The sequence below is a fragment of the Bos taurus genome, chromosome 9, assembly GCF_002263795.3.
Source record: "Bos taurus isolate L1 Dominette 01449 registration number 42190680 breed Hereford chromosome 9, ARS-UCD2.0, whole genome shotgun sequence".
Classification (NCBI taxonomy): domain Eukaryota; kingdom Metazoa; phylum Chordata; class Mammalia; order Artiodactyla; family Bovidae; genus Bos; species Bos taurus.
In genome coordinates, this window is record NC_037336.1 from 62409988 (window position 1) to 62437770 (window position 27783).

General features: G+C 37.7%; 2 protein-coding genes across 14 annotated transcripts in view; one reads left to right on the forward strand and one right to left on the reverse strand.

The window, feature by feature from the left end:
* RARS2 (arginyl-tRNA synthetase 2, mitochondrial) overlaps positions 1–21378 on the forward strand; it is a 94067-nt gene extending 72689 nt beyond the window's left edge. For 11 of the 13 annotated variants that reach the window (XM_059889725.1, XM_059889716.1, XM_059889720.1 and 8 more), the window contains 2 exons: positions 329–400; positions 17658–21378. In XM_059889725.1, coding sequence (XP_059745708.1) covers positions 329–400; positions 17658–17789 — 204 coding nt within the window. In that variant the 3' untranslated portion in view covers positions 17790–21378. Of the gene's footprint in view, positions 1–328; positions 584–17657 lie in introns of those variants that run through there. The other 2 variants (XM_059889717.1, NM_001075878.1) reach the window with 2 other exon arrangements.
* Positions 3971–27783, reverse strand: part of SLC35A1 (solute carrier family 35 member A1) — a 31544-nt gene continuing 7731 nt past the window's right edge. Inside the window, 6 exon segments of the mRNA NM_001034637.2 lie at positions 3971–4876; positions 6865–6999; positions 7488–7664; positions 9555–9621; positions 15057–15209; positions 15386–15545. Of these exon segments, the coding sequence (NP_001029809.1) occupies positions 4749–4876; positions 6865–6999; positions 7488–7664; positions 9555–9621; positions 15057–15209; positions 15386–15545 (820 nt within the window). The 3' untranslated portion in view covers positions 3971–4748.

Sequence of the window (27783 nt, forward strand, 5' to 3'; positions counted from 1 at the left end):
GGCTGTAACAATCAACGTTACTTTCCAACATATGACAAAATATTTTCCTGCATCAGGTGATAGAGTGATTAGTTCCTGTCATCTGAAGCTGTACTTCATGGTGTTTCTGTCACTCCCATCCCACCACCCTTGAGTACCAGTCTTCCTAAAACAAATTCTAGGAATTTGTCTTTCTTTGCTCACAGCCAACCCTCGGGCACTTGGCGATATTGTTCCTACTTTAATTTAGAAGAATGTTAGAATTACTTCTAAAAGCAATTTTACTTATTCAGTTATAGTTAGCCTGTTATTGGATTGACCTTTGATCATTCTTTGATTTATTTTGTAGGCCAGACTTCACCTTTTCAGAGCTGTCCGCTCAGTCCTAGCCAACGGAATGAAACTTCTTGGAATAACACCTGTATGTAGAATGTAATTTCTAATTAAATTGCTTTTAAAATACTAAATTCTAGTTATCTATTCTTATATGCCTTGCTATTTAGAATAGAATTGACTATTATTCTGTGTCAGAATCTATATTTTATTGTCTACATTTTATTAAGTGATTTGTCAACTTATTAAATTTTTTTATCTTTTAAAATCATCTGAGTTCTCTCATGGTCAATAAGTACTAAAAAGACTTTTATAAAACTAAGTGAAGTCTTTTTAAAGTCACTTTGGTCTACTGGAGACAGAGGACTAGAGTTTAAACTCTGGCTTGAGGGTTTTTGTTTTTTAATAGAAGTATAGTTGACTTACAATATTACATTAGTTTCAGGTATATATAGTGATTCACTATTTTTATAAATTACACTGTATTTAAAGTTAATACAAAACAATGACTGTATTTCCCTGTGCAACGCAATATATCTTTCTTCCTTACCTGTTTTATACATAGTAGTTTGTATCGCTTAAGCTCTACCCGTTTTGCTTCTCCCCACTTCCCATTGGTAACCACTAGTTTGTTCTCTGTACCTGTCTTTGTTGTATTCATTTGTTTTACTTCTAAGATTCCACATATAAGTGATAACAAGAGTATCTGTCTTTCTCTGACTTATTTCACTAAGCATAATAACTCTAGGCCTGTCCATATTGTTGAAAATGTCAAAAATGTCAAAATTTCATTTCTTTATGGCTAATATTCATGTATATACACATCTTCTGTTGCTGGATACTATGTTGCTTCCATATTTTTGCTATTACAAACAATTCTGCTGTGAATCCGGGGGTGGGGGTGGGGGGCATAGCTCTTTGGTGTTTTTATTTTCTTTGGATATATACCCAGGAGTAGAACTGCTGGATCATAGCCCTATTTTTAGTTTTTTGAGGAACCTCTATATTGTTTTCCAAAGTGGCTGCACCTATTTACATTCCCACCAACAGGGGGAGTTAGTCCCCACAGGTGCACACACTCCAGTCTAGTGGCACCTAGGCTTCCCCAGCCCTCCTGTCCCACCAGCCCTCCGACCAGCCAAGGGGGCTGGCTGTGTCTGACCCAGGGCTGGGGTGCCCAGATTCTCTACTCATGTGATCTCCCTTCTGAGTCCCTTCCCTGGGGCACTAGTCCCAAACTGCTGCTTTTCCTTCCTTCCTACTGATTCTGTGTGGATCTTTCTTACAACCTTGGTGTACAAGTCTTTCTGCCCATTTCCATTTACTTCTCAGTGAGACCTGTTCCACATGCTGATGTATGTGTCCGTGGGGTGATGTGAGTTCTGGCTTGAGGTTTCTTACTATACCATTCATCCAGAAACTCTTCTTATAAATAAGATTATTTGGTTTTTTTAAAACTTGTGAAGAAAAATCTCAATTTTCCTAGGATTATGAGTGTTCTTATTAAATTTAGGGGGACCAAAATTAAGCTTTTTTGCCAATACAGCTGACTACTCCCAGAAAACAGATCTTCTACTTATCTTTTCATTGCTGTGTACAGATAACTCTTAGCACACTACATGAACTGGGGCACTGAATACATCTGAATAACAAGGAATTACTTTATAGATACCGACTTAGGATCCTTGTAAATTAGCCCATTAAAGCATATTTGAAATGGAGTTTCCCAGTTTCGTGTATCTGCATATTGTTAAGTACATTTACCTGCTTAGGGAACATGAGTAGGATGTGATCTGTTTGATAGGTTCAGCTATCCTCATCTGAGAATTTCCTTTCTGATCTGCTAAAATTTATTCTATTGATACTGAAAGTCTTCTGAATACCAATGACAGTCTATGCATAGAGAAGCCAATTAGCATGAACTAAAGCTTCTTTTTTTTTTTTTTTAAAGCTTCTTTAGTTGAGTGAGCTTAGGTTTATATTGGCAAGTATCACATACATTGTTAATCCTAGAAAAGACTCCAATCTTAAGTGAATTAGCTTCCAGATTGCTAATTCTCTACTTAAAGTATCAATATTTCTTCAGCATAAATCAGCCATGGAATAAAAACGTAAGTTGGGACCTGTTTACAGGTCTAGTATCCCCCGCCTCTTCTTTGGAAAAAGCTTTCCCTTTCCCAGATCCTTAGTATTCCTAACTTCCTTAGTATTTGAATTTTGAGTAAAATGACACAGGGTCAATGATTGCTAGAGCCAAGTCTTTGAAAAAGCAGCTCCCTGAAAGAAATGTACATTAATTCCTATAACCTAGAGCCCTCAATTCAGTTCAGTCATTCAGTCGTTCAGTCGTGTCCGACTCTTTGCAACCCCATGAATTGCAACACGCCAGGCCTCTCTGTCCATCACCAACTCCCGGAGTCTACTCAAACTCATGTCCATCGAGTCGGTGATGCCATCCAGCCATCTCATCCTCTGTCGTCCCCTTCTCCTCCTGCCCCCAGTGCCTCCCAGCATTAGGGTCTTTTCGAACGAATCAACTCTTTGCATGAGGTGGCCAAAGTATTGGAGTTTCAGCTTTAGCATCAGAACTTCCAATGAACACCCAGGACTGATCTCCTTTAGGATGGACTGGTTGGACCTCCTCGCAGTCCAAGGGACTCCCAAGAGTCTTCGCCAACACCACAGTTCAAAAGCATCAATTCTTTGGCACTCAGCCTTCTTCACAGTCCAACTCTCACATCCATACATGACCACTGGAAAAACCATAGCCTTAACTAGATGGACCTTTGTTGGCAAAGTAATGTCTCTGCTTTTCAATGTGCTATCTAGGTTGGTCATAACTTTCCTTCCAAGGAGTAATTAATTTCCAAGGAGTCTTTTAATTTCATGGCTGCAGTCACCATCTGCAGTGATTTTGGAGCCCAAAAAAATGAAGTCTGACACTGTTTCCCCATCTATTTCCCATGCAGTGATGAGACCAGATGCCATGATCTTCGTTTTCTGAATGTTGAGCTTTAAGCCAACTTTTTCCACTCTCCTCTTTCACTTTCATCAAGAGGCTTTTTAGTTCCTCTTCACTTTATGCCATAAGAGTGGTGTCATCTGCATATCTGAGGTTATTGATATTTCTCCTGGCAGTCTTGATTCCAGCTTGTGCTTCTTCCAGCCCCAGCGTTTCTCATGATATACTCTGCATATAAGTTAAATAAGCAGGGTGACAATATACAGCCTTAATGTACTCCATTTCCTATTTGGAACCAGTCTGTTGTTCCATGTCCAGTTCTAACTGTTGCTTCCTGACCTGCAAATAGGTTTCTCAAGAGGCAGGTCAGGTGGTCTGGTATTCCCATCTCTTTCAGAATTTTCCACAGTTTATTGTGATCCACACAGTCAAAGGCTTTGGCATAGTCAATAAAGCAGAAAGAGATGTTTTTCTGGAACTCTCTTGCTTTTTTGATGATCCAGCCTAGAGCCCTACAGTCTTAGAAATTCCCTTTGTTGCTGTTTAATGCTAGCTAGAGTTACTTTATAGCCCTTTTTTGCAACTTGATAAAAGTCCGCATATAGAAAGCTAAAAAATTTAATGGTTTGGGCTTGTGTTTATGCTTAAGCATTATCTTAATGGTCATATCTACAATACAAGTAGTGAGCAAACAGATTTCATATAATAAATTAAGTTTATTGCTGAATTTTCCCATATCATAGAAATTTTTTAAAAAAACACTGAAGTTTCACAAATTATTGAGAGCCCGACAGTTACATACTTTATTTAAAAAAGTACAAAAATGACATTAGAAATATTTTTTGAAGAAAAGTATATCCTCTAACAGCAAAGAAATATGAATCCAGACAATGAATGGCACAAAGACAGCACTTAAAGGGGTATTCAGTCACCACCCACACATCATTGTCTGAGTTTCTAAATAGATTCAGTTGGAGAAGTTACACATTCAGTTTGTTTCTGAACTAGCCTGTCTTGGTTTTGCCTCCTTTTTGTAAGAAGAGAGTCTTCACTGCTGCTGGGACTAAATACTGTACATGCCTTGGAGAATAAGGAGGGGTCAACCCTTCTCCCCTGGTACCTGAACAAGAGAACAGTTAGTACAGAAATGGCTTTGGCACTTTAACCTTTAACATAACCCCAAACCTCATTAATTGAATATTGCAGCCTCACATGATTTTTTTTTAAACACCACATCATCTCCATACTTTTATATATACATTGTTATATATACAATAATAAAAATCCTTCATTCTTAAAACAGGTTGATTCCAAACAGGTCACATTAAAACTCTGCAATTCATTCACATAGCTTTCTTCTTAATTCTTAGGCTAAACAGTTTTTGTTTTTTAAATCGACCTTCTGAAATTGACTTAAGGCTCTAGTTTAATATAAATGGTTTAGTCTTAGTAGGAATCTCTTTTGAGGCTAAAGTCACACACCGATGACTCTCTGTTTTGAATCTGTTTCTCCTTGTTGGATGGACGTAGTGTCTTGTCTGGGTAATCCATAGAGATATATAGAAACACAAACAAGAAGAGTACCCAGAGCAAAGGTGAGTGCTGGAAAGGAAAAAAAAAAAGAGCTTAATCTGTATTTGTGCCCTTAAAACTACATAACAATGATCAGTTTAAAATTTTGAAGACTTTGAACTGTGGGTTTACACTATCAGATTGTATGGAAAATAAATTTTAAGTGTTCTGTATTTTGATGGTAAGGTTTAGAAAAGTAATCAATTCTAGCGCCACCCCTACCCAAAAAAACAAAAAGTGGTAAAGTCAAGGGAGTGACAATCACTGACTACACACTTTTCAAGAACACACGTATCACTGTCTTGGATCACGGACCGAGAGCATACCAACATCCCTATATGCTGACTGAAAAAGCAGGGAAGTATGGATTTTCCATGATACTAGAAGCCTGTTAAAGTTTAGAGTAAGAGGTAGTTAGCAAATTCAAAAAGTTAGGTGACTAATGATTCAAACCTTTGAGGATTGCATTCCTGAATAGCAAATGAGGTGGTGATTTAATCAGTAAACTTATATTTTCTGCTAACCTTTTTTTTAATCTTAATTCTGAAAATCAGGGCATAACTGAATTACTTGCCCAAAGGAGGCATTATATAACTAAATATTTGTGTCAAACTGTATATTCTGTTCAAAACTAAGCCATATTCTATTTTAGGGAGTACAAGGGCACAGTCTTACTATCTTTTAAAAAAATGTCATGCAGAGAAATGACATCGAGCCATGGATTTTAATTCATCCCTAAGACAGACTAGCTTTTCCTTCAGAAAGGGGGGAAGAGGGTAAATAGAAAACTAAGATTGCTAACATTCTTAATTAAGTTCCTTGACATCAGTCAGCCAGAACACTGACCAGAAAGCATTTACACTGTTCCCAGATATTCATTAGGAGTACAGGCATAGGATTTGTTGAGCATAAATTAAGATGGATCAAAACGCAAAGTGAAAATAAGAGAAGAAAAAACATCTAAAGGAGGGCCTAGAAATGGAAAGCAGCTGCCTTTATACAGAACACCTGTGTGCCAGGCACTGTTCGAATAAGCACTTCGCCTAAAATAACCCTAGGAGATGGGTGATCTTGTTCCCAATTTACAGACACAGAAACTGAGACGTGGGTTAAGTAACTTCCCCAAGGCTGTTCAGCTAATAAATGGTACAAGCAAGATTTGAACCATACTACCAATTTTTTTCTAAGATATCTACAACATTGATGTTCTTCTATTTGCATTTATAACAAGTCAGTTTTAAAATGAAATGTAAATACAGGCCAGATCTAATTCTTTTACTTAATGTTGATATTTGACAGATTTTCCTCATGTATTAGTTTATGGTATATCTGATAAGTCAGTATCTCTGCTTAAATAATTCAGAAGCCAATTAATAGTGGATATGGCTAGGGAAAATCAGAAGGACAAGCATAAAGGAGGTGCCAGAATGCCAGCTACAGTAATGACTTTATTAATTACGTATTAAATGAAATAAAGATAGCTTTATAAAAGAAAATTTAGATTTGGATTGTAGTTTCAAAAGCAGGTTATACCCAAGTCTAAAACGGAAGGTACAAACTAAGGGGGAAATGAAGTTTTACTATTCTTTCCTCAAAAAAAAAAAAAAAAAGCCAAGTTTACAGTAATTCCCTGGGGTAAGTAATCAATTCCTCAAGTCCTTCTGTTTCTTTTCTTATGTACCTAGTCATACTGTATTCACGCTGAAGCACTTAAGCTGTCTTGTATATAATACCTGGGAAACAGGAAGGCCCTGACTGCAAAAATGCTCTTCCTACTGAGTAGCCTGCTCACTCTCACACAGAAGTAACACCCTTGGTTTAAGCTCTGGAACCATTTAAATAACAAGTACCGTGAACCCCACATTCCACACATATATGATGCACTTCTAGGATAAACTATAGCAAAACTAAGGAATTTCTGTAAACACTATAAGCAACTGCCATATTTAATAAAAGATGAACCAAGGAAATGAGAAGCTCTTCCCTGTTAAAAACTTACAGTACAAAGTAAGACATACTTATCTGTAATCCAAACAGCATCACTGAAGCAATGGTAGACAGGACAATGGCAGCTGCCGCAGAAAAGCCTTTCATGATATTGTCTGTGTATTTGACCACTACAGACGTGTAGAGGCCTCCAACACTGGCAAGGACTTGTGTACAGAAAGAAAGAGAATCTTAACACTCATATGAAACATTCTATGACGGTGGGGCACTTTTCATCCCCAGAGATGCCATACTAATTTACCTAGGAAAATGCTATTTTCCTTAGACGCAGCCTTCTCAGAGAGTTTGTACTAAAAGTGAGTTGTAATTCCTACAAAACGTTGTTTTTCAGATGCCCAAAGGGCTATGTACTCTACTACTAAACTGTACACACTTATTGCTAACACATTAGGTACTTTTGATTGTGAAGGCAAAAATTGCTTTGGGATAGCTTTGCCACAAAAGTCAGTCAATAAAATCAAAATTACATTTTCAAGCTGGTATTCTCAGTATCAAAGGAACAATTTTAAAATGCTATAAAGGCTTAAATGACATCTAACTTATATTACATAATATAATATATACTATATTATTATATTGTTAATATTTTTTTTAAAAAAGATCTACCTAGAACTTTTAATTCCTAGATACTTACAGATGACAAACCAGACATAATATGTGTAACCAAAGAAAAATCCTTTTTCTTTAATTTCAGCTCCATCTGACAAGTAGACGCCAACTAATGTCACAACAATCCCCGATAGATACATCTGAATGTTTCTCACCCAAAGGGAAGTGTCTGAACTCTTTAAAACTTTTTCAAAATATACTCCTGAAAGAAAATTAAGCATGCAAATATGAAATAGATATTATTAGAAATTAAAATGTCTTTCATTTAGAATAAAAATCTAAAGATATAAAGTATATGATTTAGGAAACATTTTATATTAATTTGATGCACGTTTATTATGCTGGTTATGACACATGCCATACTGAACATTACCAGTTTGTTTTTACAGAGCATATAGAATTAATAACCAAGAGGGAGCTTTCTAACCCACATTTAATAGGAAATCTTAATATTGTTAAGTTTCTGCCTTTATTATAGCAGTGAGCTAGATCACCAAAGCTGTCTACTAATGCCAATGAAACACTTGGTTTGGTCAGCTAGAAAACTATACTGTTAAGAGTCAATTATCTTAATCATACTCCTATAGTATCTGCTTAGTGATGAATACTCTCCACTTTGCAAAATAACCTATATAATCACCACCAGGAATTTTTTTTTCAGAATAAGTAACACAACCAAAATAAAATTTAAATAGAACCTGCTGAGTGAAGCCACTTTCCTTTAAAGCAGGGGTCCATAGGCCAAGTTCATACACACTGTCAGAAGGAACATGAATTCCCTAACCAGACAGTGTTTTGTGGATATGTGCGTTTTTCTGAGGTTGATGATCCATAGCTTTTTAGGTACTCCAAAAAAGCACGTAACTTCTCCCTCAAAAAGTCATATAGCACAGCTATAAGTTCTATACTTGAAATGAATGTGTGTTTAACAAGAACATTAAAGAGTTTCGTTACAAACGCTAGAGACTCTGCCACTAGAGTACCCATCAACTAAAATGAAATGAAAACCAAGATTTTTTTCTTTGATGAACCTATGTTGGAAAGAGCCAGAGAATGGAAACAAACGTAATGGCTACTCCTGTTTCTAACTTTGATTTTCCTCATCTGGAAAAACCATTCAACTATTCAGTTCTCAGTTACTCCAAGCATAGAGGGGTATTAAACCACCTACTGTTTCCTCACTTGTGTACTGAGAGGTTGAACTAAACAGAATGTTGGACACACTTTAACTGTTCAAAATAGTGCTAAAAATCAAATAGTATATTATTTCGAGTGTAAGTCAATTTTTGTTTCTGATTTGCTGTTTAAGAATAAAAGTCTAGCATAATGCTGTCATTAAGTTTATTCCTAAATTTAGATTTTCCCCTCTTATCAAATGACTAGATGAAAAGAGAAAAAGATTACTTTCCCAGTCAAAAATAAAGTACTATAAAATAAAAAAATAGTCTTAACTCTTGAAATAGCACAAATAAATAATAAAGATGTATAGCTATAACTAATATACCCTTTCAGTTTCTTCTCCATTGGAACTATTTGTAAAACATCTCATTTCTTATATTGCACTTAACATTCATACTTTTGTCTCTTCTTGATTCAGTGAGGGATTGCTTTTCCCTACACATGTGAGTCCAGACCTCCATGTTTATCTGATATTAGTGGTTTTGATTCTTCTCTCCCTTTTTGGCTCTTAATTCTGGGTACTAGGTTTTCTGAGGTATTTTCCACCTCCCTTTCCTCCCTACTCCATAATTCCTAATCTGTTGAAGCAGAGAAAGAAATTGAGAGTATGAGGGAAATACAGATAGCAAGCTGGTAACTAGCAACCTAAAGCAGCTGAATCTAGCCTGAGGTCAGTGCCAGAAAAATAGAAATACTTGAGCTTTCTGATGGCTAACTTATTCCATTTTCAGAGGTCTTTTTTCATTTATTTTGGGGTTCTTAGATGGACTGGGAATAGTCAACGATGACAAATACATTCTTAGGTAACTGCAAAAATGAGTAAGGACTGAGATCTAAGCTGAGTTAAACACTACTACATGCTTCCTCGAAAAACAATCTGACAACTGAATAAAGTGGTGCTTTTATGATTTACCTGCAAATCCTGAGCACAATACAGCAACAGCTATAGCACCAAATCCTAACAGTGGATTCTGTTCCACCTGCAATAGTAATGTTTTAAAAGTTATTCTTAGTGACTAAAAACACAACTCATCCAAGAGACCAAACAAATGAATACAAAAATCTGTTTACAGTTCTACTGAAAGTATGTGTATCAGACACAGCTTTTCTGTAGAATAAGACAGGACCAAACAAAATGCCATCCCAGGGACAGACAAAAGTATTAAGTTAAAAACATATTGGTCAAATCACAGGCACAATAAACGATAACCATGTGTGGCTTTTTCCTAATAACAGTGGCACCTGGGCATAGAATTGTGCATAGTCAGCCCCCTGTTGGCCTTCCCAGGCGGTGCTAGTGGTAGAGAACCTGCCTGCCAAGGCAAGAGACACGGGTTCGCTCCCTGGGTTGGGAAGATCTGGAGGAGGGCATGGCAACCCCTCCAGTATCCTTGCCAGGAGAATCCTACAGACAGAGAAGCCTGGTGGACTACAGTCCATGGGATCACAAAGAGTCAAACACGACTGAAGCAATTTAGCATGCAAGCAGCAGCCACCACTTAATTTTAACTTCTGACACCACCATAACTCAAGCCCTTATAGGATCAATCATGGAAATGACGACACTTTGACTTGTTTTATTCCCTATCACCTATGGGATAAAGGACTTGTAAGATTTCCAGCTTTACTTAATTTTTATCAGATATTAATAGCATGACTTTTATGTTCCATATACACTATTTTAGATACTAAATGAATAAAGAAGAAGCTGATACACAGCTCTGATTCTTAAATAGTTAATTAATGTAAGAGATTAACATGTATATATAGTCATAATACTTTGCTAACAGATGCAGGTATATGGACCCCCAACCTATTGTTTCAACTTTATTTCCTCTTTCCTAAACTAACCCTCAGGAGCTTTCATCAGTCTCTTCTCAGAGATCAATGTTATCTGAGTGGTAGCACTCAGAAACTACAGGGTTGAGACACATGACTGTCACGTGATAAGCACATACCTTGTTCAAAACAAATAAGCCTGATATAAGGAGAGTATTACTTTAAGGACCTGAGAGAGAAGATATCTGCATGAAGATAAAAGGAGAAATAGAAGATACTATGAACTAATGATTCTGAAAGTATGGTCCCTGGAACAGCAGCAGCAGCAGCATCACCTGTTAGAAATGAAAACTGACAGGCATTCCCCAGACCTACCGAATCATAAACTGTTAGCCTCCACCCTCATAATCTGTTTAACCTTCCTGTTAATTCTGATGTACACTGTTTTGAGGATCACTGCTATAGACTACAATAGATTAACATGGATGCTTTCCTAATATAAACTATAAGACTGGCATAGAGATGAGAAAAAATAATGGAAGGACACTAGAAAGCTCAAGCTACTAAATATAATGTCTGACAAATTCTTGGCTTTTCTGCCAGTTTAATCTCTACAGTTAGGAAAAATGGTGATAGACACTGACTGCTCCTCTAGACTTAATTCTAACTGATAAACTACTGGGCGATGAAGTAGAAGTCATGGAAACTTAAGGGCAGTGTTTTAAGAGGATAAGCAACAGCCAAACACAGCATAGTTAAGAAGACCTGAGCTCCAGTCTTGAATAAATGAAAATTCAAAGAAATAAAACTGAGAAATTCCATAGCTAGTGGGAAGATGGTTCAAGAAGGATAAGAGTTTCAGAAGAATGAGATTCTCATGAATAGTAAACAAGTCAGGTGTCACTAGTTAAGGGTATCTTCAATGAATTCTCATTTTATAGGAACACTAAGAAAAAAAATTACAGTATACAAAACCAAGAGGAAACAACCAGGAATTTTAGTATCAAAAAAACTGAAAACTCAGAATAAGTGGAGGCTTGCAAAAATACTTTGAAGAAGGCCTTTAAAAGAGAAAAGTGTTTCTTTGGCTAAATGACATACTATTAGAGAGCAAGAAAATAAGAGTTACCCAAATATAGTTTCCACTTTCTCTGTGAATAATGATTTTAAATGAATGAATGAATGGAAAGTTAAGTCCAAGATGTGTGGTTTGCTATCATAAAAACACCTACCTAAATTGAGAAGCATCTTGACTAAGAACAGTAGCAAGTCAAGATAGTGTTCACTATATCTGTGAATATTACTAGGGCATGGAAACTATGCCAGAAAATCTGAATTGGGCAAATACTGTCCTGATTTTCAGAAAGGCAGAGCAGAGGAAAAGCTGCAGAAATTATCAAGAGCAGCTTGAGAAGTTGAAGGCAGGCCAGTACACTTACCAAAAGCACAGACTCAAGAGCCACACTGCCTGGGCTCAAGCAAGGTCACTGTGGACCCACTGCTAAGCTTCTTTCCCTATCAGTTTCCTCATATGAAAATGGAAATAAATACACACATCTCATATGATTGGTGTGAGCATAAGTGAGTTAATGTGTGTAAAGCACTTAGAACATTGCTAATAACTAGTGTGACTGCAGTGCTGTTACTGAATACAAGCAAAATCACAGAACAGATGACTTATAGAGCTTAAAAAGTCTAATGGTCATCACACACACACAGTGTGGCTTCAATAAGAAGATGACATACCAAATTGTCTTACTGAAAGGATTCCTAGTTAAGTGATGAGGGGAATTCCACAGAGATAATGTTCAGTAAGAAATCTGACAGATTTGCATAGTATTTTTGTTACTAAGACAGAGAAATGGAGTGAGGATAACTAGTTCTATTCATAGCTGAGTGAATGCTCATATAGCAAAGTGCTAATTAACAGAATAAAACCAAGCTAGACCCACAACCACTATCAACCAGCCAGGCATATGAATGAGCCACCAGAGAAACAGCTCCTCCAAGCTTAGGCAAGTCTTCAGCTGCCTGCAGCCCTGGCTGATATCTTGACTGCAACCTCTTATGAGACCCCTCAAGCCAGAATGTCTAAAAGAAGCCAGAGCTCAGGCACCCTTGAATTCCTGATTCATGAAAACTGTCAGAGATAACAAATGTTTCTTAAGCAAGAGGACAAAAAAGAGTCAAAGAGAGATCTAAAGGCATGTCCACAGAACTCTGATCCTGTCCTGTCTAAAATTTTCAGTGAAGACCCAGAAGACATATGTGTTGCATCTGCAGAAAGCATAATAACATTTCAAGAAAAAGCTAACAACCAATAAGGACTGGAAAGTCCTCAGAGGCTTGAACTGGCTTAATATAAAGGCTTATATTAATAAATATAAATATAAGGCTTAATAAATATAAACACATCTTGCACTTTGGTTTAGAAGCCTGCTGCACAAAACACATCTGAGAAAAACTGTGTGTGTGTGTGTGTGTGTGTGTGTGTGTGTGTGTGTGTGTGTGTGAAACAGCTACATGTGGTTATATAATCAGTTACAGAATGGATAGCCACCTCCAACCAAAAAAAAAAAAAAAACCCTGATATAACCTTAGGCTGACTGAACAAGTCTAGAGGTAATTAGCGAACTACAACTCAGCTCAGTTGGTAAAGAATCTGCCTGCAATGCAGGAGACTCGGGTTCTATCCCTGGCTCAGGAAGATCCCCTGGAGAAGGAAGTGGCAGCGCACTCCAGTATTGTCGCCTGGAGAATCCCATGGACAGAGGAGCCTGGTAGACTACAGTCCATGGGGTCACAAGAGTCAGACACAACTTAGCAACTAAACCACCACCAACCACCACCACCACAACTCACACTATTCAGTCAACATCTGGAGATGGTATGAGCTTTGGGGACATACTGAGGAAAAACAATGGCTAAAGGCATCTAGAAAAGAAATACAAGGCAGCACTGGCACGAGCCAGGGATCACAAAGTCTCCAGAAGGCATATTATAGAAAGAAACAAGGTTCTCTCAATAGTGGGACAGAAAAAGACACAGAGGGTAGGGTTGTGACACTGTTCTCAGACATTCCAAGGATCATCATGTGGAGCTAGCAGGGATCTGAGTTACTCTGATGAGAGCAGGGAACAAGAGGCAGTTACAGGAAGCTTCATTCTGTTCAAGATAAGAAAGAACTTTCTAGAGTGCTCCAGTAGTCAAATTCTCTGCTTTAGTCTACTAAGCTTTTCATACACATTACCTATGTGAGGTGGACATTTGCTAAACATGTAAAGTGGTCCTGGAAGTTCATATTTAACTTTTAAGTGTTTGCATTATTTCCCAAATAATTTCTCCAATGGTACATCCGAGTTACAATGCAGTACATATTTGATCAGTGTTTGAAATGTCACCAAGAATATAAGCACATTTAAACATCATGTAAAGACAATAAAAACTTAATTTCAAACTCAGTTTCTGAGGAAAAAAAATTCTTCAGCCAGGCCAGAAAGTACGTAAAAAGCTGACTTTTTCTAGTTTCACAAGCTCTGTATACCTCCCCAGCTGCCTTCTGCTCCTAAAAGACCATGGGCCCCCTATGGTCATACCACTCTGAACTCCTCTGATCTTGGAGGCTAAGCAGGGTGGGACCTGGTTAGTACTTGGATGGGAGAACCCATGGTCTCTCATTTGGGAAGAATATGCAGAAGGAAGCTCCTGGCCTTCAGATCCTCCACTGTGGTTCTTCTTTCTACTCTTTGGGAAAACAACCAATTAAAGCATATAATACTTTTTTTTAAAAATCAGGTATATACCTTAATATTTAACTCTTGGACTAAAAGACGTGAAGGCGCCTTTTGCCCTATTTTAGTTATCAATTATCAGGAAAACCACTACTACTCCTCTCTAAGCCCAATTGTTGACAGTGGTTGTTATGTACAAAGCAAAATATTTTGTGACTGCAAGAGAACATGAAAATTAGATGGAGAAAACTTTGCCCGGTATTTCTGAGAAAACATCTAAAAGAGGCCTAGAAATTCTGAACATATACACTGTGTGGAAGTTTGCACAATTTGAGTCACAGGTTAGCTGTTAACTGTGGAACTTTGGATAAGTTACTTCCTCTCTTTGAAGTTACTTCAATTTTGTTATCCATAAAATGAAGGAGGGGCATTATATTGAGTTTAAGATACCATCCATCTCTAACGTATTTTATGCATATTCTCCTCTTTAAAAAAAAGCCGCCAGTATACCTCTCCTTAACAATAACATTTTCCTGAGGAGAAAAAAGGATATATATAAGGCAAAGGTTCAAAGTGAAAGTGAAATCGCTCAGTCATGTCCAACTCTTTGCGATCCCATGGACTGTAGCCTACCAGGCTCCTCCATCCATGGGATTTTCCAGGCAAGAGTACTGGAGTGGGTTGCCATTTCCTTCTCCAGAGTATCTTCCCGACCCAGGGATTAAATCCCGGTCTTCCGCATTGTAGGCAAATGCTTTACTGTCTGAGCCACCAGGGAAGTCTGGCAAAGGTTATTTTCACTCAAAGAAATATAATCAAGCTCCATGCATCAGTGTGACTGTCTGAAGTGCATAAGACTTTAAAAAGTTTCCTAGTTTAGTTACATTAAGTATTTTGTTTCTTACCACGACTTTTGTGGCTTGGGCTGGTTTCCACTGTACGAGTATGACTCCCCCACACAGCATAAAAACTGAAATCCACTGTAACTTGCTAAGCGTCCGGTTTAACATTAAAACAGTACATAGAGCAGTGCAGGGAATCTTCAATTGGTACGTCACCTAAGAACAAAACAATGAACTAATCAACTCAGCTAACATTAGACTCTGACACAAATATATATCTGGTATCATTAATAGAACTGAGAAAAATATTTGATAGTGAGATAAAGGGTTAATAAAAATCCTTTCGCCATAAAAACGTTTTTAAAGATTCTGCACTTTTGATTACCACCTACCTGGTACACTGCTGCATCCAGATTGCTCAGAGCTAGAAAAGCCATGTTGTTCTGCACAGCATACACTAAGGAAGGCACGCTCAACTTCATCAGCTCCTTGGGGCTCCCCAAGACATTCTCTCTCAAAGATGCCTTGAATCTACCCAGATTACCAGTTTCTCTTTGAAAACAAAAAGGGGAAATGAGAGGAGGTGAGGAAGAACATGAAAGGTCATCCTGTTAGATACCATCACAGGTAGGGGAGCTACAATGCGTTAAGTTCACTGATAGAATTTAGCAAACTTAGTTTATTTTTAGAATTTTTGACTAATTTTAGATTTATTAAAAGAAATATACCAACAATAAGTGGAAAACAATTACAATTTCTATTTGGGAAAATATGACAACTTGGTTTACCATCATCCACCTCTGCTCAGAGCTCCAGAGGCTTCTGAGTATATGAAATTATGAGATAACAGGAAACCAGAATTGCTGATATTACCCATAAAAAATTAATCCCTGCCACTTTAACTGCCATTATATCAAGTTTACCCTGATTATTTTTTAGATTAATCAGACTGCATATCTGTTTTAAACAATTTTTAATTACAACAGATTTAAACTGCAAACAAAAGGAAAAAGCTTTAGTACTTAAAGAAGTTACTTGAGATTAATTTATAAATATTGACCTGCATCACTCAATGAGATAGGAATAGGAATTGAGTGATGTAGGTCAATATTATTTGTAAACTAATTCGGTGTTTGTGCAATATGGTGGACAATAAATCTTTAGATAACCATATTCTCATAAAACTCAAGTATGTATCTATATAACTTTGCAGGAAATCTGAATAATTAATACCAGTAAACTGTATCTACAGTGTACATAAAGTTCACTACTTGACTGCATATTGATTAATGCATGCTCTTAAGTATTCTTATTCTTCTGCAGGAGGAACTATTGATAGCTAATCTGACTCATACTTTCCCCTGCTATAAATCAGCTCATTTATTCCCTGAAAATACATATCAAAGAACACTTTCATAAGCATCAACACCAAAAAATGTTATATCAAAAGGCTCCTAACTACAGCTCAAAATATCCTTAAGAGGACCATAATGCTTCATTGGGAAGACCAATCTATGTCAACTCAAAATGAGCCTCCAAATTTTCGGTTAACATATTAGAATCAACAGTCACTAACTGGGTATTTTCATATTAAATAGGGCAAAAATAATTACCCAGGTTCTGACGGGGAGCAAAAAGTCCATAATGTTGAACCGACTACCCATGCCTTTTCACCACAGAACACTACAGCCCCCAAGAAAATACTTAAGACAGGAAAGTTGGCCTGGACCACAGAAACACACGATGTCCTTAGTTACAGACCGTCTGCTGCCAAATTCAATACACTCCACACCACAATGGGAAATCCTCATGCTGAAAAGTAACACACAGCCTAGAGAGGACAAATGCCATCCAGAAGAGGGAGAGAATACAAGAAAGATGACTGTACTGGGAAAATCTACATAGAGATTTCCAGACACCTGAAGTTTGGCCCTTTAAACCTTTAACATTCTTTTTTTTAAAAAAAAAAACAACACAAATCTATGATGTTCCGTATAATTCTCCACATCTTAAAAGAGTAAAAAGAAAAATTTCTCAAATTTTCCATTATAAAACTGAAGATAAAAAAAGATTAAAAAGAATCACAGAGGTCCAACTCAAAGAACCATTTTAACAGGTGATATATTAGAAAACATAATTGAACATTTTGTCATAATTCTAAGAAGCACCTTATGATGGACGAAATATAAATCTTACAGAACACCGCTTTCACTGAACCGTTACTTTATGTCCATACAAAATACTTACTTTTCTACTGATGTGTCTTCAGGGTGGTTCCCTAAGGAACTCCTGAAAGATGGGTACCAGTTTGTACCCATCTTTTATGTTCTACTTCCTTTCATGTCTATGTATCTCCCATATACGATTCCTCAAGCTCTAGTTTAGTGGCTATTTATCCCTCCTCCAATCCCCATCTATGGGCAATGCCACCCCACATCCACTCCACAGAGATACTCTAAACACTCAAGAGTATCAGGTGAACTACTGGCTGTCCAGAGATCAGAGCTGGTCTCTTTATCACTGACTCTCTTGCTCTGCACGAGTATGGGCTGCTTACAGATCTGATTGCTTCTTCTATTAACCACCATGCCTGCAACAATAATCAGGGTTGCTGTGGCACCTTTTCTCCATGTCACTTTTTCTTATCACTTCTACACTTTTCAGCTTTCACATCAAAAGAAGGGCTGTGAGACATCACCGGTCAATCTGAATACTCTACTTCTTCAATGTAGCAAAACCAGCAGAGTATGGTGTACTGTGTCCGGATTAACCTTCAGGTCTGTGGCTCCTTATTAGATCCTTTTTATTGGATCTTTTTTCTTGGATGCTTAGGAATTACTACTTCTTCATTGCCAAGAAGGCTTTAGTATCTTTTTCTGGTTTCTTCTCTAATGCAGATATTAGAGAAGCCAAGGTCTACCAGAATGCTATTAGTGGAAAGCTCAAACTTCACCACAGAATTATATCAATATTATGTAATTATAACAAGACATTTGGAAATAAGTTACAAAAAATAGCAGAGGTAGCTAGAAGAACTTGTAAAAGAAAACAAAAGCTCAAGAATAATTAATGACATTGTAGAGTAAAATAAAGGTCCATATAGTCAAAGCTATGATTTTTCCAGTAGTCATGGATGGATGTGAGAGTTGGACCATAAAGACGGCTGAGCGCCAAAGGATTGATGCTTTCAAATTGTGGTGCTGGAGAAGACTCTTGAGAGTCCCCTGGACTGCAAGGAGATCAAACCAGACAATCCTAAAGGAAGTCAACCCTGAATATTCATTGGAAGGATTGACGCTGAAGCTCCAATACCTTGGCCACTTGATGCAAAGAGCCGACTCACTGAAAAAGACCCTGATGCTGGGTAAGGTTGAAAGCAAAAGAAGAGGGTGACAGAGGATGAGATAGATTGCATCACTGACTCAACAAACATGAGTCTGAGCAAACTCCAAGAGATAGTGAAGGACAGGAAAGCCTGGCATGCTGCGTTCCATGGGGTCATGAAGAGTTGGACACCACTTAGCAACTTTCTAAATAACAACTCAACAAACATGAGTCTGAGCAAACTCCAAGAGATAGTGAAGGACAGGAAAGCCTGGCATGCTGCATTCCACGGGGTCATGAAGAGTTGGACACCACTTAGCAACTTCCTAAATAAAGAGATTTATTTAATAAAGTGTCCGACTCTTTGCGACCCCATGGACTGTAGCCCGCCAGGCTCCTCTGTCCATGGGATTCTCCAGGCAAGAATACTGGAGTGGGTTGCCATTTCCTTCTCCAGGGGATCTTCACAACCCAGGGATCGAACCTGGGTCTCCTGCATTGCAGGCAGACACTTGATCCTCTGAGCCACCAGGGAAGCCCTAGTGAAAGGAACACATAAAAACCAAAGGCCATTTTTCTTCCATTTTCCCACCCTGATATTTTCTTGGAAATCAAATCCCATGCACTTTAATGCGTATATTTTGTTAAAAGCAAATTTATTGAATCTAATTATATAAATGACATTGTGAGATAAGAGAAAACATGTCTAAAATAAAAAAGCATATTTAAAAAAAAATAGTCTGTCCCATTAAATTTACTGTTTGATTTTTATCACTGGAAAAGAATCTATGTTCAACCTCTTGTTACCTGAAGATATGCTGAAGCTCCGTGTTGATTGTAGACAGATTCTGCTGCTGCCTACCCCCCTAAATTTCCTACTAACCGGCTGAAACCAATTCTTTCTGATCTATGTTTGGTCAAAAGTAGGTCTCATTCTTCCAGCTCCTGATCTGACGAGAACTACCAAGAGACCTAAAATCCTTGGCTAGGTTACCAAGGCACTGTGTAAAATGGAATAATAATACAGCACAAGTTTCTCTTGAGCTTAAGAAATTGCAGTTTTGCTTACAAATTTCTTATCTGCAAAGTTAATCTTCATTCATTATTCTAGGTAATACTATGAAATAGTAAAATAATTTTCTCCAGTCTTACATGGATAAGTAGTTCAAAGATTTAAGATGCATTTATTACTAGACACACACAAAGTAATATGTTTATTTACACATCCTTCTAGGTTTCTTGGAGAAAGCAATGGCACCCCACTCCAGTACTCTTGCCTGGAAAATCCCAAGGAGCCTGGTGGGCTGCAGTCCATGCATGGGGTCGCTAGAGTCGGACAAGACTGAGCGACTTCACTTTCACTTTTCACTTTCCTCTTTCCTGCATTGGAGAAGGAAATGGCAACCCACTCCAGTGTTCTTGCCTGGAGAATCCCAGGGATGGGGGAGCCTGGTGGGCTGCCGTCTATGGGGTCACACAGAGTCCGACACAACTGAAGTGACTTAGCAGCTAGGTTTCTTTAGTCTTTACAGGCTGTGGTGGACAGCAAATTACAAAAAGCTGACTTTGTTCTAAGACAATGTAACAATGTTTGCACTTCCTTTTTCATATCACCAATGACAGATGTAAATCAAAAGTGTTCATTTTAATAGCTATGACAGAGTTTAGTAAAGCTAACTAGCAATTTTCCTGTGAATTGTAGTAATTATTTTATGAACCTAAAACATTTTTACATGTATTTGTTTTATGTTTCAACTGGATTATAACTTAGAAATCAATAACTTAACATTCAAATACTTGCTTTTGCATCAGACTGCTAAGCTGCTCCCCTCTCCACAAAATAGGATGTTTATTTCCTTTACCATATGAGTGGTCTGACTCATACATATACGACTCATTCATATGTATATAACTCATACATATGCACAACAGTGTATATTAAAAGATAATTATGTCTTTGTTTTACAATTGCAGAAGGCTGGATACAATCCAAATGTCCATCAATAGAAACTGGTCTATATAATACATCTGTATAATAGAATACCACACAGCTCTTAAAAAAAATAAGACAGATTTCTATGTATGGACATGGAACCATCTCTAAGATAAAACATTTAAGTGGAAAAAAGTTAAAAAGCAAAGCACAGTGTAAACTTTGTATGCACACAAAATTACAAGCATTGTACATACATACATGTACATGCATTTTAGTTACATGCACTAAAATTCCCCAGTCAGACCATTTAAACCTTAAACCTTATTTATCAAGTAAGGTAGCCACCCGTCAATTCTTCCCCCCAGTCCCCATTTTTTTTGGCAGTTCTAACTTATGATAAAAACAAGTATAATTTCATATTTCAAAAATTACTGAAACTTAAAATCAAACAAAGATGGTGGAAAACTCCAAATTAATTACAAACAAACAAACCAAAAAGAAAAAACAAACCTGTCAGTTTTTTTCATGAATACCAAAATAACACTGATGGAGAAAAACAGAACTAACGCAAGTATTCTAAAATACAGTCTTTTTACTGTATGCTCCAAAACTAAATGCAAAAAGAACTACATACAAATACTGAACTTTAGTTAGTAGGTTTGCTTTTCCACAGCTGTATGTTAGAAATTCTGAATCTACTTATTATATATTCTAGGACTGAGCAAATAAGTAAATATCTTTAAAATAATGAAAGTCAAACTTACCATCATTGGAAAAGAAAATACAGAAAAGGGGAAAGTTGTAATGAACTCTGTGGTACTGGGTCAGAATTGCAGGTATCAAACAATATATAACTCATAGTTATATACATACATATATAGAAACAGAGTAAAGGGCCCAGAAATAATGTTATCTCTCCAGTACCAATGTGCACATCATGCATCCAGATTCTGGTTTCTAAATACCATTCTTGTAAAAAAGAAAGGTTTCCTAGAGAAATTATGGTTTCAGGATTGGGGCAGGGAACGCACCCTTTGTTATGCTAAAAGAAACTACTCAAAGATTGGTAAGAATATGAAAAAGACAGAGGAAGGAAAAAAGACAAAAAAAAAAAAAACGGGGAAACTTGAGGATGATCCCACTGTCCAAATCTGGTGTGAGCACAGAAATAAAGAGTGATAATAATGGATTCCAGCCATCATAATAAGATAATCCATGAATCTACACTGAGAGTGAGAGGTGGATGGAGGGAGTAAAGGACAGAAAGAAGGAAAAGCTTCTTAGAGTAGAATATGTGTGTATATGTTAGTTGCTCAATCGGTTCCAACTCTTATGCAGTCCCATGGGCTGCAGCCTGCCAGGCTCCTCTGTCCGTGGGACCTCCAGGCAAGAATACTGCAGTGGGTTGCCTTGGTCTCCTCCAGGGAATCTTCGACCCAGGAATAGAACCTGGGTCTCCTGCATTGCAGGCGGATTCTTTACTGTCAGAGCCACCACGGAAGACCCTCAGAGTAGAAGGCCAACCAATCAATGTGTAGAGAGTGTTAGAATTGGGAAATTACTATTTGGAAACATCAAATCAAAAAATGAAGAGAAAGAGGATATTTACCTAGTTTCAAAATATCTCTCCATAAGATACTTATTAGTTACAAAGAGAAAATTGGTGACTTTATTTGGCGAAACCTGGCAATGGCACCCCACTCCAGTACTCTTGCCTGGAAATTCCCATGGACGGAGGAGCTTGGTGGGCTGCAGTCCATGGGGTCGCAAAGAGTCCGACACGACTGAGCAACTTCACTTTCACTTTTCACTTTGATGCACTGGAGAAGGAAATGGCAACCCACTCCAGTGTTCTTGCCTGGAGAATCCCAGGGACGGGGGAGCCTGGTGGGCTGCCGTCTATGGGGTCTCACAGAGTCAGACATGACTGAAGCAACTTAGCAGCAGCAGCAGGCACTACCTTAATCAAGAAATCAAAGTTAAATCACCAGTAATGGGGGCAAATAGACATTATGTGCTTCTTGATAAGCTGCACTGAGAAGGAGTATCACTTCTGTGATATTCCTGACCAAAAACCTAATCATAATAAAGCATTCAACAAACAAACTGAAGGATATTCTACAAAGCAAATGGACTATGCTCTTTAACAGTGGCAAACACATAACAGTCTCAGGTTACAGGCAGCTAGAGGTAAAACTAAAGTGTGATTATGTTATTATTAAAGGACACCAGTGGGCAACTGACAAAATTATCTAAGGTCTGTGAATTAGTTAGCAGTATCACGTCAATACTAATGCCTCAAATTTGATATATGTGAGTATGTAAGAGAATGTTATGTTTTTTAGAAAATATGCACTGAAGAATTTAGGGACAAGGGCAGCTTGTGTAAAACTTGCTCTCAAACAGTTCATAGAAACTTTATACACACATACAAATGCACAGAAATCAAGAATATGATAAAACACACATGGTAAAATGTTAACATTTGGAAATGAAAACTTAAGAAAAAAAATAAAACTACTGAGGTGTCTAACAATGCTACTACTAAATGCTTATTTTTGCCCTGGCTAATCACATAACAGCTCAATTATTTCATTGTTCTAAAAGACTAATAATTTGAAAATAAAAATCAGGGAACTTTCTAATGCTGTCACTGCCAGTCATTTTCTAGGGATCTTTGGCAAACTAAAACTTCCCTCAGCCTCAGATTTCTCATTACAGAAGATGAAATAATACCTAAGGCTAAAACAGTGGAACAAGAATCAAACAAAAACTGTGTTTACCTGTGTGTCTCCCTCACCTGTTCTTAAGTGGAGAATGTTTCCTTAACACCTTTACTCTCTGGCAGCCTGCCATTCTCAACAGCAACAATCCTGACTGTCTGAAGACAGCAAGAGCAGTTGCTGCAATCTTAAAAGAGGATGTTTGGCACTTTACATAACACATTTCGACAGTGATTAACAGCCAGTATTCCAGAGAGTGGTCACTTCCTTTCCAAAAAAATGAAGTTAGATATATGCTCATTGGGTTTTCAAAAATTTTTTTCACAACAAACACCCAAAGAAGCATTATTCTTTGGTTTTTCTAAGGAAATTTCAACTTATTATACATTATAGCAATAGTGCTAAAGTGGTGGCGAGTGTTCGCTAGTGCCAGAAAGTTGTGGTGTGCTTTATGGAGAAAACACGGTAGATAAGCTTTGTCCCGGCATGAATTACAGCACTCCTGGCCCTGAGTTCAATGCTAATAAGTCAACAATACATATTAAATGAGGTGTCTTTAAACAGAAACAAGGTTCTATGGTGATCAGCTGATGAAAATGTTGTGACCAGAGGCTCACAGGAACCTATCCCTGCTCCTCTACAAGCAAGTTCAGTAATCACTAATTCAGTGTTCGTGGGAACTACTGCGATAGTAGTAATCAACTGTTTATCCAAAGCCATCACCAGTCCTGTAGCTTCTACTTCTGAGAAGCAGAAGCTTCTCTTCATCACACTGTCATCATGCCCACAATCCCCAGGCTGTCATAAGCTTCTTTACTCCCAACTCTTACACCCTTCTTGTCCATTCTCCTCAAAGGAGCCAAAGTGACTCACCATACTATGAGTCGCCTTGTTAGTCCCTGGTTTCATCCTTTTGGTGATTTCCTGATGCACTTGAGATAAAATCTGAACTCCTTCACAGGCACACAGTTCCTCTTGATGCCTGCCCACCTCTCCTGCTTCGTGTTAGTACCACTCCACTCTCATAGCACTCCAGTGATCTGTTGTTGTTCTTTAACACACTGTCTCTTTACAGTGTTTTACCTTCTCTTTACCTTCTCTCTGCTCTTTTCTTGCCCATCTTCTGCTTGATCTTCAGGTCTGTGTTAAACATAACTTCCTCATATTCAAATGGAGACCCCCCCTCTTACTTATTTACAGCATCCTCTATTTATCCTCTGGTGGCTCAGCAGTAAAGAATCCACCTGCCAAGTAGGAGACATGGGTTTGATCCCTGGGTCAGGAAGATTCCCTGGAGAAGGAAATGGCAACCCACTCCAGTATTCTTGCCTGAGAAATTCCATGAACAGAAGAGCCTGGTGGGCCATAGTCCATTGGGTTGCAAAAGAATTGGACATGACTTAGCTACTATGCAACAAACTACTTATCCTCCTACCACCACCCACTGATTATTCATTTGCTTAATATCTAGTTCTCCACCAGACTCAAGCTCCATGAGGACAGAATAGATCTTTTTAATTTGCAGCTATATTTCTTACATCCTGAAAAGTGCTGAGCAAATAACTGCTACTGCTACTGCTAAGTCACTTCAGTCGTGTCCGACTCTGTGCAGCCCCAGAGACAGCAGCCCAACTGGCTCCGCCGTCCCCGGGACTCTCCAGGCAAGAATACTGGAGTGGGTTGCCATTTCCTTCTCCAATGCATTAAAGTGAAAAGTGAAAGTGAAGTTGCTCAGTCGTGTCCGACTCCTAGCGACCCCATGGACCGCAGCCCACCAGGCTCCTCTGTCCATGGGATTTTCCAGGCAAGAGCAAATAACTGGGGCTTGATAAATGAATGAACCTGACTATTGCACTACATCTTTTTAGCAATATATTGAAACAAAGCATGACTATATTTAAAATGTTTGTTTGGGACTTCCCTAGTGGTCCAGTGGTTGGGACTTCGCCTTCCAATGCAGGGGGAGAGGGTTCCATCCCTGGTCATGGAGCTAAGACCCCACATGTGTCGCCAAAGCATAAAACACAGAAACAAACGAAAAAAAAAACAAACATAAAACAGAGGCAATATTGTAACAAATTCAAGTTTTAAAAAGCGGAAACATAAAACAGGAGCAATATTGTAACAAATTCAATAAAGACTTTAAAAATAGTCCACATCTTAAAAAAAAATTAGAAAAAAATGTTTGAAGGTAGTGAAACAGAGTATTTGGACATGGCAGTGACACATTTCTCTTTAAGTGAACTTAATTATAAGCAAGACTTTAAGAACTTTTAAGAACTGTCCTGAGTCTCTGCCCCCATCTCCACACAGTATAAAATGATATGTACTTACTTTAACAATTAGCCAACCTGGCATGCTGCAATTCATGGGGTTGCAAAGAGTCGGACACGACTGAGCAACTGAACTGAACTGAAGCATACTACTGAGCAAAGAGCATTACTGGAGGGACCATCCTAAGTAAGTGGGGCAAGCTTTGCACACATCAGAAACAAGTGAGGTTCTGGAGTTATCAACTCGATAAAGTTAGTGCCCTTTAACAGAGTGTAAAGAGTGGGAAGAAGCGAATAAGCTTTTACCTCCTTTAACAGTTTTTTCCATTGACATGGTAGTTCACTTTTTCCCTTTTCTGTCATTATCTAAAACTTTCCAATCAAAATTTAGTATTATCTAATTTTTACATTAACTTAGTTTTTTGGAACATAGGGAAAATGTATTAATCATGAAGATCTAACTTTCCCTTTTTCTTCTCAGAAGATTCTCCAAGTTCTAAATCTTTAGTTATTTCTAACAGAATTCTTTCACATTCTCCCACAATATCCTGAAGTCCTCATCCTTTCTCTCAGATGATAAAGTGTTGCTTCTACTTTGAAAACAAAGTAAAAAAGTCCAATGTCATGTTTTTACCCTTATAGAAGGAATTAGTTTAACATCATGTGGTAAAGCATTTTCAAACAATATAAGTTCAAAATTACGAAATCAATTTGTTTCTTATGTGTACCAACAAAGCAACTCCTAAAATTTCTGAGTAACAAGTATCTTCTGATATTTAGAAGTCTCTCTACCACAGCAAATAAAGCACTGACATCCAACCTGGCTTTTTTTGGGAGGGGGACAAACTACTTAACATCCTATTTGCCTTTGGTCCACTTTTTTTAAATTACTGATTTTAATATGTGTATAAAGAAATTACAGCATAGAGAATATCTGGAAAATCTACTCTGCAAACTTCACACAACTGCATCAAAAAGACAAACATAAAATTCTAGGCACTTTCACGTGCTCCAACTCTTAACTGTTCAATCCTAGTCCAGCCATCTATTTTATTCATCTTTTCCATATTCCAAACTGCTTCAGGGGAACCGTGATAAGCTAGTTGTCCTTTCAAGATCTAGAGTCAACTTGCAGCGTTTTCATTGAGTGTGTTTCCCACACAGCGCTGATTTAGTTTCATTAGGGACTGTCTCATGACATACTGCTGAATAAGCTGAAGAAGTAATACACAATGTCCTTTCATTTCATTCTGCAGCTATCAACCTGTGACCTAACGCTGTAAAATAATTCTTTCACTATTTTACCATTCCAAGAAATTAACGTTTTCACAGATGCCCTCTTGATTTGCTCCAAGAAATTCTGCCCTACCAAGGTGTTTTGAATAACCACATAATTTGCCATCGTGTTTCTCATTAAAAATTATGTTTGCTTTAAAATCCAGTAGTTTCTAATTCATTTCACTTCTTTTATGCTTTGTAATCTTTTTTTTCCTCCAGTGTTTTTTCCCACTTGGAAACTCCTTGTGTTTTAAATGATTTTTCTTCACAGCCAAACTCTTGCTAGCCATGTCAAGTCAAATGCCAGCAGCCATCAAAACTCTGTCTCATAATTCTTTACTTTTTTCTGATTGTCCCTGGTCTTGTGAACTCTGCAGGTAATGTTTATAAAAGAGGCTCTACATTATCCTGGGCTTCCCTTGTGGCTCAGCTGGTAAAGAATCTGCTTGCAATGTGGGAGACCTGGGTTCAATCCCTGGGTTGGGAAGATCCCCTAGAGACAGGAACAGCTACCCACTCCAGTATTCTGGCCTGGAAAATTCCATGGACTGTATAGTCCATAGGATCACAAAGGACATGACTGAGCAACTTCCACTTTCACTACATTATCCTGGTGACATAAACAGCCATCTGGTTACTGATGATGACGACAATGAAATACAGTATTTGGTTTTCCACAGTTGTTGTTTCAACACCATTATCTAACTAATCTGATGAATTCTTAGAAACTTTTCTGCTTTTATATTAATTTCAAAGAAAGTTTCCACAAAACAAACTTCAACTGACCATACCCATAACATTGAATAGCTTAAAATAAGAAATACTATAAGCGAGCAATGCAAAGCTGGGAAAGCATCAAAATAACACAAAAAGTCCATGCAGTGGGTTGGCAGGACACTAGCCCAACTGCTGAGTTAAACCAAAGGCTTCACTACTTTTTAAAAAATTCTTGAACAGTTACAAAACAACTGAACCACGATTTGATCTTACAGCTTTAAATAGCAGATTCCATGCTTAACAGTCCTATTTCATTCCTGGGTCATAATTTTTTCTCCCTAAAGAAGCTGGGGAATAAGGAGAAGAAATGTGCTCCCTGTGCCTCTTTTCCACTATCTCCATTTTTGTATTAAAAGAAGTTAAGCCATAAGATTTTTATTAATTTATTTATTCCTAAATTGGTTGTTGTTCTGGCATTTCAAATATAGAGATTCTTGCCTTTTAAAGACACAATAAGCCCTCTCCTTTACCTGACATTC